At 44.3% G+C, this 14,188-nt stretch overlaps 1 protein-coding gene across 1 annotated transcript in view; it reads left to right on the forward strand.

Moving 5' to 3' along the window:
• Positions 1-14,188, forward strand: part of COL21A1 (collagen type XXI alpha 1 chain) — a 536,987-nt gene that overhangs the window by 240,856 nt on the left and 281,943 nt on the right. Inside the window, exons 8-9 of the mRNA XM_069726746.1 lie at positions 8,701-8,709; positions 9,501-9,584. Coding sequence (XP_069582847.1) covers positions 8,701-8,709; positions 9,501-9,584 — 93 coding nt within the window. The remainder of the gene's footprint in view (positions 1-8,700; positions 8,710-9,500; positions 9,585-14,188) is intronic.

Here is a 14,188-nt window from a genome sequence, read left to right on the forward strand (position 1 = left end):
TGTAGCTTTTAATCCAGCAAATATGCGTTCAACAGTGCCTTTTAGATCAGCTGCCCATGCTGTGACTTCTCGCTTAGCATGGCCACTTAACTGCATCATCAGGAGACTAACACGCTGAACTTCACCCACAGGGAACATGTCAAAATGGGCCAGCATCTTTTCTCTGAAATCGTCAAGGGTATTAGGCTCACCTTCATACATTGGAAGCCATGGGCCACCCGGGGTATATGGCATCAGCACCGGCATGATGGGCGCCACTCCTTGCACCGCTGCGCTACCGGACTCTCTATCGACACTCTGTCCTTCAGCTGCATTAGCGTCGCCGGGTGCTGCGGCGTCTCCGTGCTGCGACATACTGTGCCCCCTTAGTTAATCCGGACCCTTCCGGTCCTCCGCTTCCGTCGGGATAGTGTAGATTCGTTCCGCTGTGCAGCAGGATCGATTTTCCCCTTGCTCTGATGTCAGAGCGCTCAGCTTGGTGCCGCCCACAATGACACGCCCCCTGCTGCTCTCACCCACCGCGCTCTGTAATGGCGGCTTCTGAAGTTTTTCAGTTAAACTGGGGCTCAGGTGATGGCGTAGCTCAATTAACAGTCTCGTGCCTAACGGTTATGAAGTGATTACCTCAGGGGATGGCGGCCATCTTTACTCCATTATAACCAATGGGGAAAAGTCACTTTCAATAGTTTTCAATGGGGAATGGATTTTTCTTTAATAAAGTCAATTTTCAAGATTTTTCATCCAAGTTTTCACAGTTTTGGGCTCCAATCACGGCACACAATACCCGGTATACGGGCTGGCTAGATCCTGTTCGTGACGCCAATTGTGACGCCCAAGAGACCGGGATACCCAGCACCGGACCAATGGGGTCTGTCTCTTGAGGGGGATGTCACGGGTGGCTTGACCCGGTGCTGTGGCCTCAGGCAATGCACAGTGTAAGGGGTATCGTGAGGGGACAGGCACTTACTTGATCAGCAGCAGGTTCTCCCAGCGGCGATGATCCCGATCCTGGATAGATGGCTATTGTCCAAATGAAAGACTGAGGCACTGAAACGTTTAACCAGTTTACTTTAACATAAAAGGATTTACAACCAGTCCTGTCACCGGAGTCTGTATGGGAATTCTGAGTTACTTTGACCCTGCCGGGGTCTTCGCCTCTTATTGTGCGCAATTTCTGTGTGGCCCTGCTGCTGTATGTGAACTGGCTGCCGGCCCAATCTGTCCCCTCCGGGTCCTGGTTCGATGGGCAACCCGAGTCCTTTTATCGGCTTACCCCCTCCGGGAGTACCGCTGAACTCTGTGTCTGTTGCTGCGTCCGGCCCTAGTGAAGCTGATATCACCTCACGTTTTTCCGGTTGCTGTATTATATATAATGAATACAGCCACGGATCCGGTATCCGTCTTTGCGCCTGTTCTGGGTAGTGATTAATGCTACCCGGTTCTCACAATGTCCCTTTTCTCTGTCCCTCTTCTCCTCAGGCCGGTGATTTGGGCCTGGAAACCGTCATAGGGCTGTTAGAAATTCAGCTGTATGACCTCTCACTATCAGCTCCTTAGCCCAACTGCCATTTCTTCTCTCAGACCAGAATGGATTAAGGGGAGTCTCTGGAGCTCCCCCTTCTGGCCGGAGGTGGTAGTGCAGTTTTGCTATTTTAGTATTTGTGTCTAGTGTCAGTAACTATTTTTGTGGCAAATACCCCTAGGGGTGCCACATTCCCCCTTAGTTAAGAACAGTAACAGTTGGTAATTGGCCGGGTCTTGCACGCATAAGATAAGCTGGGGTGCAGTTGGTGGAGCTCACCGGGACATGATTATACAGATCCACCAAGTCAGGCAATTTCTCTGGCCATTGATTCCTTTCTGTCTCAGGTAAAGTCTTTAGTAGGTCTATTACAATATGGTTCATCTTCTCGCATAAGCCGTTTGTTTGTGGATGATAGGCCGTCGTCCTGATCTTTTTGCAACCATACATATTACAGAATTCTCTGAAGATCTCTGATTCAAAGGCTGTACCTTGGTCGGTGAGAACCTGTTCCGGATATCCATGGGGTCTACAAAAGTACGTTTGGAACGCTTTGGCTGCTGTTTTTGCTGTCAGATCTTTTACGGGTACTACTACCAAGAAGCGTGAATAATGGTCCACGATGGTCAAGGCATAGACATAGCCGGACCGGCTTGGTATTAACTTCACGTGGTCTATGGCTACAAGTTCAAGTGGTTGTTTGGTGATTATGGGCTGCAGTGGTGCTCTTTGGTTCTTTTGATCGTTTCTTCTGAGGTTGCACGGGCCACAATTTCTGCACCACTGTTCGATTGATTTTCTCATCCCGACCCAATAAAATCTTTCTCTTAAAAGTACTTCTAACTTTTTCCAACCAAAGTGACCAGCACCATTATGGTAAGCTTCGAAGACCATCTTGACATCTTGTTTAGGCACGATAATCTGCCAAACCAATTCATGTGTTTTCGGATTGGTGTACCTTCTACAGAGCTTCCCTTGATACAGGAACATTTTGCCTCTCTCTTTCCAGAGTTGATGCGTCTCTTCTGGGGCATCCTCATCGGGATATGCACTTTGCTCAGTTAACAGTTCCTTCACCAACTTCACAGCCGGATTGCTGTCTTGGGTTTCAGCCCATCTATGGTGTGCTAACGGATTAAAATTCACCTCTTGTTGTTTCTGATAGGTACTTGACTGATGATGTTTTGCCTTGGGATGATGGAAGGCTGGTAGTTCAATTTCTTCAAGCTCCCCCGTTTCTTCTTCTACATCTCTCAAGTGTGGCATCCGGGATAGGGCATCAGCATTTCCATTCTTGCGACCTGCTCGATACTTGATCTTGAAGTTGTAATTAGATAACCGGGCTATCCATCGCTGTTCTAACGCACCTAATTTGGCTGTGTCCAGGTGGGTCAACGGATTGTTGTCAGTATAGACAATAAATTCTGCAGCGGCCAGATAGTGTTTGAAACGTTCCGTCACAGCCCAAACTACTGCCAGTAGTTCCAATTTGAAGGAGCTATAATTTTCTGGATTTCTTTCAGTAGGCCGGAGCTTTCTACTTGCAAAGGCGATGACTTTCTCTCGACCTTCTTGCTTTTGTGACAGCACCGCTCCTAGTCCCACATTACTGGCATCGGTGTAGAGGATGAAAGGTTGATGGTAATCTGGGTATGCCAGAACCTCTTCTCCGGTTAGTGCCTTCTTTAGTTGTTCAAAGGAGTTTTCCCTTTCGTCGTTCCACTGGAAAGGAGGGTTTCGGTTTGAAGGTTTCTTCGTCTGCCCTACCAAGGCGTCTTGCAAGGGTGCTGCCAACTTGGTAAATCCTTTTATAAATCTGCGATAGTATCCCACCAATCCCAGGAATTGCCTCACTTCTTTTGCGCTGGTAGGTCTCGGCCAATCCCTTATGGCGGTTATTTTCTCGGGATCCGGTGCTACTCCCTCCGAACTCACGATGTGTCCCAGGTACTGTACCTTTGGCTTGAGAAGGTGACATTTGGATGGCTTGATTTTCATGCCATACCTGGATAAGGCTTCGAACACTTCTGCCAAGTCTTTTAAGTGTTGTTCGTAAGTCTTTGAGTAGACGATCACATCATCTAGGTACAGGAGGACGGTCTCGAAGTTCTTGTGTCCGAGGCAGCATTCCATCAGCCGCTGGAAGGTACCGGATGCATTGCAGAGTCCGAACGGCATGCGATTAAATTCACTTAGACCCATTGGTGTGGTGAATGCCGTCTTTTCCTTATCTCTCTCAGCCACAGGGACTTGCCAATACCCGCTTGTTAAGTCTAAGGTGGAAATATAATTAGCAGATTTCAAAGCAGTCAAGGACTCTTCTATCCTAGGCAAAGGGTAGGCATCTTTATGGGTGATGTTATTAATCTGCCGGTAGTCTACGCACATTCTCATAGTTCCATCTTTTTTTTTGACAATCACTAGAAGGGCCGCCCAGGGGCTACAGCTGTCTCTTATTACCCCGGCCTGTTTCATTTCCCTCAGCATATCTTTTGCACATTGATAGTGAGCGGGCGGTATGGGTCTATATCTTTCTTTTATTGGGGGATGGTCACCTGTGGGAATTGTGTGTTCTACCCCTTCTATCCGTCCGAAGTCCAATGGGTGTTTACTGAAGACTTGTTCATATTCCGTCACTAGCCTATACACCCCTTGTTTTTGATGGGTAGGTGTTGAATTTATGCCCACGTGTAGCTGTTGGCACCAATCCTCCATTTCTCCATCTGAGCCATTGCCTTCCACCTGACAGGTTGGTTCTAAGGGCTCAATGGTTGTGATGGCATTGTTGTCAACAGTATATAGCTTTGCCATTGTAGCATACCTTGGCAAAGTGACCTCTTCCTCTCCACAGTTCAAAAGTCGTACCGGTACTCGTCCCCGGTGTACCTCGACTATCCCTCGTGCTGTGAGTATAGTGGGCCTGCTGTCGGTGTACACTGGTTCTATTAAGGCTTGATAATCTCGTCCCTTAGTACCAATGGCTGCTCTACACCATACCAGCATTTCTGTTTTTGGTGGGATTACAATAGACGTTGAATCACTTACCCTCACACTGCCGATTTCTCCACCTGCAACTTCTACCTGTTGCCTTAACATCAATACTTTTATTTCTCTCCGGAGAACTCTCTGCTGGCAGGATTGGCCAGTTTCAGCAATTTGCTGTAAGACAGAAATGACTTCGGAAAAGCAGTTCTCTAACACATTCATTCCTATCAATACAGTTGGTTCACAGTTCCGCCGGTCAACATCAACAACAATTATACCCTGTTTCTTCAATTCTACTTTACCAATCTTTATGGTCATCTCCCTGAATCCTAGTTTCGGTACCAACTTACTATTACTGGCCCATATATCTAGTTCAACATCAGAGGGCCCTTTATCAATATCTGCATCAGCCCAGTACCTCTTATAAAGGATATACGGTATAGATGAAATCTGGGAACCTGTGTCCAGCAAAGCGTTGAGGGGCATTCCATCCAGCACGATAGGGATAATGGGTCGTCCTCCGATGTACCTGTCGTGCCAGGGTGTTGGGCCTTGAAAGTTCATTCCTGCGAAGCGGCCCGCATTCCCAGGGGATTCCCGTTTAAATCACAATCTCGTGCAAAGTGGCCTGGCTGCTGGCAACGGCGGCAAATGGGCTGTCCATCCGGTTGGTAGCGGTCGCGGGGTCGTCCTCTCCATGTCGGGTATCTCCGGGGTCTCATCCATGGAACACCTTCTCTACGGTTTGACAACTCCATCTTGGGTCCTCTCATCTCCTGCATGGTTTTAGCCATTGAAGCAACAACATCAGTTAAAGAGTCAAGCTTTTGTTGAAGAGCCTCATTAGTACTGGGCCCCAGGGGCTTAGCAATGGCCCCGGACATAGCTGATGTCACTGGTACTCCATGTTGCTGAGGAGCCTCTGCCATGAGTTGCGCAGGCTCCTGATCCCGAGGTGCCTCTGCCAGCTGGAGACGTATAACGCTCTCCTTTAATTGGGCAAATGTCAATTCAGGGTTCTTAAAAACAAGCATGCTCACATGCCCCCGGTGAGAAGGGGTGTAGAGTCCCTCAATAAATTGATCTCTTAGCAGTTTATCCGCTCCGGTGTTAAAAATGGGTTCAGCCAGTGTAAGTGATTTAAGGGCTTCCTGCAGGTTTAAGGCAAAGTCTCTCACACCCTCATTAACTTTTTGTTTGCAATTAAAGAATCGTACTTTAGCTTTGCTGCTGGCAGTGGTTTCAAATGTAGCTTTTAATCCAGCAAATATGCGTTCAACAGTGCCTTTTAGATCAGCTGCCCATGCTGTGACTTCTCGCTTAGCATGGCCACTTAACTGCATCATCAGGAGACTAACACGCTGAACTTCACCCACAGGGAACATGTCAAAATGGGCCAGCATCTTTTCTCTGAAATCGTCAAGGGTATTAGGCTCACCTTCATACATTGGAAGCCATGGGCCACCCGGGGTATATGGCATCAGCACCGGCATGATGGGCGCCACTCCTTGCACCGCTGCGCTACCGGACTCTCTATCGACACTCTGTCCTTCAGCTGCATTAGCGTCGCCGGGTGCTGCGGCGTCTCTGTGCTGCGACATACTGTGCCCCCTTAGTTAATCCGGACCCTTCCGGTCCTCCGCTTCCGTCGGGATAGTGTAGATTCGTTCCGCTGTGCAGCAGGATCGATTTTCCCCTTGCTCTGATGTCAGAGCGCTCAGCTTGGTGCCGCCCACAATGACACGCCCCCTGCTGCTCTCACCCACCGCGCTCTGTAATGGCGGATTCTGAAGTTTTTCAGTTAAACTGGGGCTCAGGTGATGGCGTAGCTCAATTAACAGTCTCGTGCCTAACGGTTATGAAGTGATTACCTCAGGGGATGGCGGCCATCTTTACTCCATTATAACCAATGGGGAAAAGTCACTTTCAATAGTTTTCAATGGGGAATGGATTTTTCTTTAATAAAGTCAATTTTCAAGATTTTTCATCCAAGTTTTCACAGTTTTGGGCTCCAATCACGGCACACAATACCCGGTATACGGGCTGGCTAGATCCTGTTCGTGACGCCAATTGTGACGCCCAAGAGACCGGGATACCCAGCACCGGACCAATGGGGTCTGTCTCTTGAGGGGGATGTCACGGGTGGCTTGACCCGGTGCTGTGGCCTCAGGCAATGCACAGTGTAAGGGGTATCGTGAGGGGACAGGCACTTACTTGATCAGCAGCAGGTTCTCCCAGCGGCGATGATCCCGATCCTGGATAGATGGCTATTGTCCAAATGAAAGACTGAGGCACTGAAACGTTTAACCAGTTTACTTTAACATAAAAGGATTTACAACCAGTCCTGTCACCGGAGTCTGTATGGGAACTCTGAGTTACTTTGACTCTGCCGGGGTCTTCGCCTCTTATTGTGCGCAATTTCTGTGTGGCCCTGCTGCTGTATGTGAACTGGCTGCCGGCCCAATCTGTCCCCTCCGGGTCCTGGTTCGACGGGCAACCCGAGTCCTTTTATCGGCTTACCCCCTCCGGGAGTACCGCTGAACTCTGTGTCTGTTGCTGCGTCTGGCCCTAGTGAAGCTGATATCACCTCACGTTTTTCCGGTTGCTGTATTATATATAATGAATACAGCCACGGATCCGGTATCCGTCTTTGCGCCTGTTCTGGGTAGTGATTAATGCTACCCGGTTCTCACAATGTCCCTTTTCTCTGTCCCTCTTCTCCTCAGGCCGGTGATTTGGGCCTGGAAACCGTCATAGGGCTGTTAGAAATTCAGCTGTATGACCTCTCACTATCAGCTCCTTAGCCCAACTGCCATTTCTTCTCTCAGACCAGAATGGATTAAGGGGAGTCTCTGGAGCTCCCCCTTCTGGCCAGAGGTGGTAGTGCAGTTTTGCTATTTTAGTATTTGTGTCTAGTGTCAGTAACTATTTTTGTGGCAAATACCCCTAGGGGTGCCACATTAGCAAACCAAAAAGAGACAAAAACTTCACCATCTAAAATACAATAAAAATGCATGAAAAGAAGTGCAGTGAAAAATGCAATGAATAGATGCATGTAACTAGAGATGGGCAGACCCCTGGATGTTCAGATACGATGGATTTGGCTGAACAGTTAAAAAAAAATGTTCGGGTACATGTACCAGAACAGTACCTGAACCCAGACCCTATTCACTTGAATAGAGAGCATGAACATCCAGTCTTTGCCACAATGGCATGTGCATGGCAGTGCAGCAGAAACTGCTTCTGATTGGCCGCGTAATCATTACCGCTGGTCAGACAGCCACACAGTTCCCACACTGAGTGATCCCGCAGCTGGTCGGAGGTAAAACTTTATCTACAGTCAATGGCGTTGGCTGATGGGACTACTACTCCTATCAGCGTACAAAAAAAACCAAATGTATGAACTGGGATATAAACTGGTGTGCATGCAGCGTGTAAGCGCACGTTCACACTGACCACTGAACAGAAAAAAACAAAGAGAAAAATAATGATTAAATACCCTGCAGTAAATAAATAAGCAGCAATAGAATAAGAAATAAAATACAGCACTTAGTTAACATGTATTTTGATTAAAATAAAAGGCAAAAGCCATCCCACCACTTCATGGTGACCATAATTGGTACAGTCCTAACTCTAATATTAAAAACCTTACTGTTTGTCAAGTGACATGCATGTGGATAAGGACTGGGCCCAGCTAGTGGAGACGCAGCCATGGGAGACCACATCAATATAATGCCCAGCTCAAGGAAAGGCAGGCCACGCCTAAGGTTTCAACACACATTTTTTATTTGACTTTTTTTACCTCAGTATTTGAAATCCAAAACCAGGAGTGGGTGATAAATACAGAAGTGGTAACATGTTTCTATTATATTTTTCCTCTGATTGTTCCCCTCCTGGCCTTGGCTTACAAATACTGAGGTAAAAAAAAATCACCAAATACTGAACAAGTGCACGAGGAATTACAGTTCCTGCAAAGTGGATGTGATTTATGGGTACGTGTTTCAAATCTGCAGCGTGTCAATTTCTGTCAATATCTTAAAAAACACAAGAAAACTGCAATTAAAACGCAAGCAACCTTATTTAACTGATTGGTATAGAAACATCAAAAGTGCTCCAAATACTCATTGTGGGAACTTAGTCTAACGTATTGAATGTACTGGTAAAAAACACTTTCTATTCTTCTTGTTTTTCAGAATGGAGAGGTATGTGAGAATTCATTTTACACAAAGCATTAAGGTAATGTTTTCAATTGATTTAAAGAATATGGGAAGACCATAATTCAACAGAATATATATTTTTGTTTGCCTATATCTACATTTATCTATTTATCAAGACAGCTATCAATAGATATATTTACCCTTATGTATTTTAAGTATATCAATCTTTAATTAATATCTCAGTGCATCTGCTGTTAAAGGGAATCTGTCAGCAGGTTTTTGCTATGTAATCTGAGGGCAGCATGAGGGGGTGGTTGAGCCATTGATTTCAGCAATGTCACTTATAGGGCCGTGTGCTGTTTTTTCAGTGCAATGAGTGTTTTATCAGCAGGAGATTATCACTACAGGACTAAGTCTCCCGTGAATCCTGGTCCAATCATGCTGCCAGAACTAATTAGCAGCTTACTTGCATTATACAATGTGCACAGTAAGCTGCTAATCAGTGGTGTGGTTTGCTTTCTCAGCTCTGCCGCATTGCTACATGTAAAAACTCTGATTGTATCAAAACGGCTGTACCGAGGAAACTAAATGATTCAGAATCGCTTGCTTCAAGGTGAGATAGAAAAAACCTTCTGACAGATTCCTTTCACACTTTTAAAATTAAATAGTAAAATAGTAATCTGTTCATTACAAGTAAATGATAGATATTAACAACAAGTGGTAAATATGTGAGATATTTATAGAAATATTAAAGAAGAAAATAAAAAAAATATAAAACCCCAATAATCTAAAATATTTATTGATGCAAAAATGTATTTTCCTTGATCATTTCTCAGTGCTTAAATGGTCCAAGTGATGTCGGCTCGACACCTGCTCCGTGCCTTTGTCCACCTGGGGAAAAAGGACCTCCTGGCCCTAAAGTAAGTATGGTCAAGTCATGTTACCACGATCACACATCACTAAAAAGTGAGAAACAGACTTTACGTACTGGGATAATTAGCAACCAAATAATACAAATAAAATAGGCGAGGGCTAAACATTCTAAATCATGCACAATTGTTGCCTATTGTACCTTATACTGCTTTCATTTGAACTTTTTACCTTACATCAGTGTTCCTGGAAGGAATTTCCCCTAAGCTTTGCCTCACATATCAGGAAATGTGGATTGCCAGATGGAAATATTGCCGAAAATATACAAAGTAAACAATAATAAAAAATCAAAACACTTTACAGCATGCATAAATATTTTTCTAGGCCTGTATATAGAAATGTTAACTTTAATCTATGATTAAAGGTATCAAATTATGAGATACTGTTTAATTTTTTTTACTTTTTTTTAAATGGAAAGAAGAAAATAAAAAAGTTTTTTTATTTCAAATTATACTTTTTTGGGGAATCTTTTTTTTCCCTATTTATGGGGTTTCCTAGATTTAGACGAAAGTGTTCTATAGATGGCATATAATAACAAAAAAGTATTGGGACTTTCATTGAAGCAAGCGATTGACTGCAGCTGCCACTTAATTGGATGGCATTCAGCCATTAGTCATGTAAGCACAACCACAGAATAGAGGCAGACAGGGACAGATGGAGAGATTGAGCGTTATGAAGCTGGAGTAGCGTGTAATTTTCACGTAATTAACAGGTATTTTGTAACTTTATGCCTTAAACTACCTTTAGATTAATTTGGGGTAATCCCAGAAAATTCCCATTAAATTTTATTAAAAAAGTTACCCATCCCTGAAAACATATTTGATACACGGTTCTTCCTGGTTAAAATAGATAAATAAAGCATACACAACTTATTGATCCATACTGCTTCTCTTATAATGCTGCCCAGGTCCTCCATGGAGTCCATATTTACTCTTTTAGCCATGATAGACGTGTGTTTGCTGTACATTGCTTGCCAGTGCCACATTTCCATTTGTCCAGAGCAGTCTTCACAGACCAGGACATTGATTACTTCTATTTGTATTGTCAATTGAATATAAAAGCAATATAGATGAGTAAATAAAATTTGTGATGAATATTTCAGATTTCATTAAACCCTGTAAATTTAAAGAATTTTTAATTTGTTTTGAATAAATCACCTAAAATGGTCACCGCCATTGTTTACATTGCACACAAGACTTATGTGACTTGGGTGCTCCTGGGTGGGTTTTTCCATAACACCTTGTAGCTATCACATCACAGCTAATCAGGAGAGACTTTCGTAGCTAGGGTTGAGCGACCTTTACTTTTATAGGATCAGGACAGGTTTCACGAAACCCGACTTTTTCAAAAGTCGGGTCGAGTGAAATCGGCCGATCCTATAAAAAAGTTGGGTGCATTGGGTTTCCAATGGTTCCCAGGGTCTGAAGGAGAGGAAACTCTCCTTCAGGCCCTGCGATCCATATTTAAGTGTAAAATAAAGAATAAAAATAAAAAATATCGCAATACTTACCCTCTGACGCGCCCTGGTACTAACCGGGAACCTTCCTTCCTTCGAATCAGCGCTTTCAGGACCTCGCGGTGACGTCGCGGCTTGTGATTGGTCGCGCGACCGCCCATGTGACCGCCGCGCGACCAATCAGAAGCCGTGACGTCAACGCGACGTCACCGAAGGTCCTGGAAGCGCTGATTCGAAGGAAGGAAGGTTCCCGGTTAGTACCAGGGCGCGTCAGAGGGTAAGTATTGCGATATTTTTTATTTTTATTCTTTATTTTACACTTAAATCTGAATTCCGATACCAATTCCCGATATCTTAAACATATCGGGAATCGGTATCGGAATTCCGATTCCAGATTCAGAAGATCGCCGACTTCATGGCCGACCCCACACAGGGGTCGGGTCGGGTTTCATGAAACCCGACATTGCCAAAAGTCGGCGACTTCTGAAAGTGGCCGACCCGTTTCGCTCAACCCTATTCGTAGCCTGTATAAAAACAGAAGAATGGAATGCAGCAGTTATTTTGTGGTGAATCTGGAAAGTGAGAGGACATCACAGTTTAGTCATACAGATATGGAGAGAAAATTATAAAACACTGAACAAATTGTACAGAAAGTATATATAAATGCACAGCAGTGAAGAAGATGAGTTTGAAGAACAGAGAATAATACAGAAATTACCGTATATACTCGAGTATAAGCCGACCCGAGTATAAGCCGACCCCCCTAATTTTGCCACAAAAAACTGGGAAAACTTATTGGTGGAATATGCAGCAGCTACCGGTGAATTTGAAAAATAAAAATAGATGCTACTTACCATTCATTATTGCCCCAGAAGATGCTCCATATAAAGCTGTGCCCCACATATAATTCTCTGCACCGTTCATTATGGCCCCATAGATGCTCCATATAAAGCTGTGCCCCATATAATGCTCTGCACGGTTCATTATGGCCCCATAGATGCTCCATATAAAGCTGTGCCCCATATAATGCTCTGCACAGTTCATTATGGCCCCATAGATGCTCCTTATAAAGCTGTGCCATATAGAAAGCTCTGCACCATTCATTATGGCCCCATAGCTCCTCCTTATAAAGCTGTGCAATATATAATATATATAATATATATATAATGCTCTGCACCGTTCATTATGGCCCCATAGATTCTCCTTATATAGCTGTGCCATATAGAATGCTCTGCACCATTGATTATGGCCCCATAGATGCTCCTTATAAAGCTGTGCCATATAGAATGCTGCTGCTGCTGCAATAAAAAAAAGTCACATACTCGCCTCTCTTGCTCAGGACGCTGGTGCTTTCAATATTTACCTGCTCCTCGTGCGGCTCCGTCTCCAGCACTGACGCTCAGCAGAGGGCGCGCACTGTCTACGTCACCGCGCCCTCTAACCTGAGCGTCACTGCCAGAGGACGCTGGAGACAGAGCCACACCGGAGCGAGGAGCAGGTAAATATCGTGCAGCGCTGCACTCCCCCTCCCCGTATACATACCTGCTCCTGGCGCGGTCCCTGCGCGTCCCTGCTTCTCCCGGCGCTGCATCTTCTTCCTGTATTGAGCGGTCACAGTTACCGATCATTACAGTCATGAATATGCGGCTCCACCTCTATGGGAGGTATGATATATATATATATATATATATATATATATATATCATACAGCGCTAGATAGCTTAATTCAATTGCCGGCTTTTGCTATCTCCTTCCTAAACCCGACATGATATATGAGACATGGTTTACATACAGTAAACCATCTCATATCCCTTTTTTTTTGCATATTCCACACTACTAATGTTAGTAGTGTGTATGTGCAAAATTTGGACGCTCTAGCTATTAATTTAAAGGGTTAAATCGCGGAAAAAATTGGCGTGGGCTCCCGCGCAATTTTCTCCGCCAGAATGGTAAAGCCAGTGACTGAGGGCAGATATTAACCCCTTCACCCCAAAGCCTGTTTTCACCTAAGTGACAGGGCCAATTTTTACAATTCTGACCACTGTCACTTTATGAGGTCATAACTCTGAAACGCTTCAACGGATCCTGGTGATTCTGACATTGTTTTCTCGTGACATATTGTACTTCATGATAGTGGTAAAACTTCTTCGATATGACTTGCATTTATTTGTGAAAAAAACAAAAATTTGTCGGAAATTATGAAAATTTAGCAATTTTCAAACTCTTAGTTTTTATGCCCTTAAATTAGAGAGTTATATCACATAATATAGTTAATAAACAACATTTCCCACATGTCTGCTTTACATCAGCACAATTTTGGAAACATAATTTTTTTTGTTAGGACGTTATAAGGGTTAAAAGTTGACCAGCGATTTCTCATTTTTGCAACAAAATTTGCAAAACCATTTTTTTACGGACCACCTCACACTTGAAGTGACTTTGAGGGGTCTATATGACAGAAAATGCCCAAAAGTGACACCATTCTAAAAACTGCACCCCTCAAGGTACTCAAAACCACATTCAAAAAGTTTATTAACCCTTCAGGTGCTTCACAGGAATTTTTTGAATGTTTAAAAAAATTGAACATTTAACTTTTTTTTCACAAAATTTTTACTTCAGGTCCAATTTGTTTCATTTTACCAAGGGTAACAGGAGAAATTGGACCACAAAAGTCGTTGTACAATTTGTCCTGAGTACGCCGATACCCCATATGTGGGGGTAAACCACTGTTTGGGCACATGGCAGAGCTCGGAAGGGAAGGAGCGCCATTTGACTTTTCAGTGCAAGATTTGCTGGAATTGAGATCGGAGCCCATGTCACGATTGGAGAGCCCCTGATGTGCCTAAACAGTGGAAACCCCCACAAGTGACACCATTTTGGAAAGTAGACACCCTAAGGAACTAATCTAGATGTGTGGTGAGCACTTTGAACCTCCAAGTGCTTCACAGAAGTTTATAATGTAGAGCCGTAAAAAAAAATTTATATTAATTTTCACAAAAAATGATCTTTTTGCCCCCAATTTTTTATTTTCCCAAGGGTAACAGGATAAATTGGACCCCAAAAGTTGTTGTGCAACTTGTCCTGAGTACGCCGATACTTCATATATGGGGATAAACCACTGTTTGAGAGCATGGCAGA

Source organism: Ranitomeya imitator, chromosome 5 (assembly GCF_032444005.1).
Source record: "Ranitomeya imitator isolate aRanImi1 chromosome 5, aRanImi1.pri, whole genome shotgun sequence".
Lineage (NCBI taxonomy): Eukaryota > Metazoa > Chordata > Amphibia > Anura > Dendrobatidae > Ranitomeya > Ranitomeya imitator.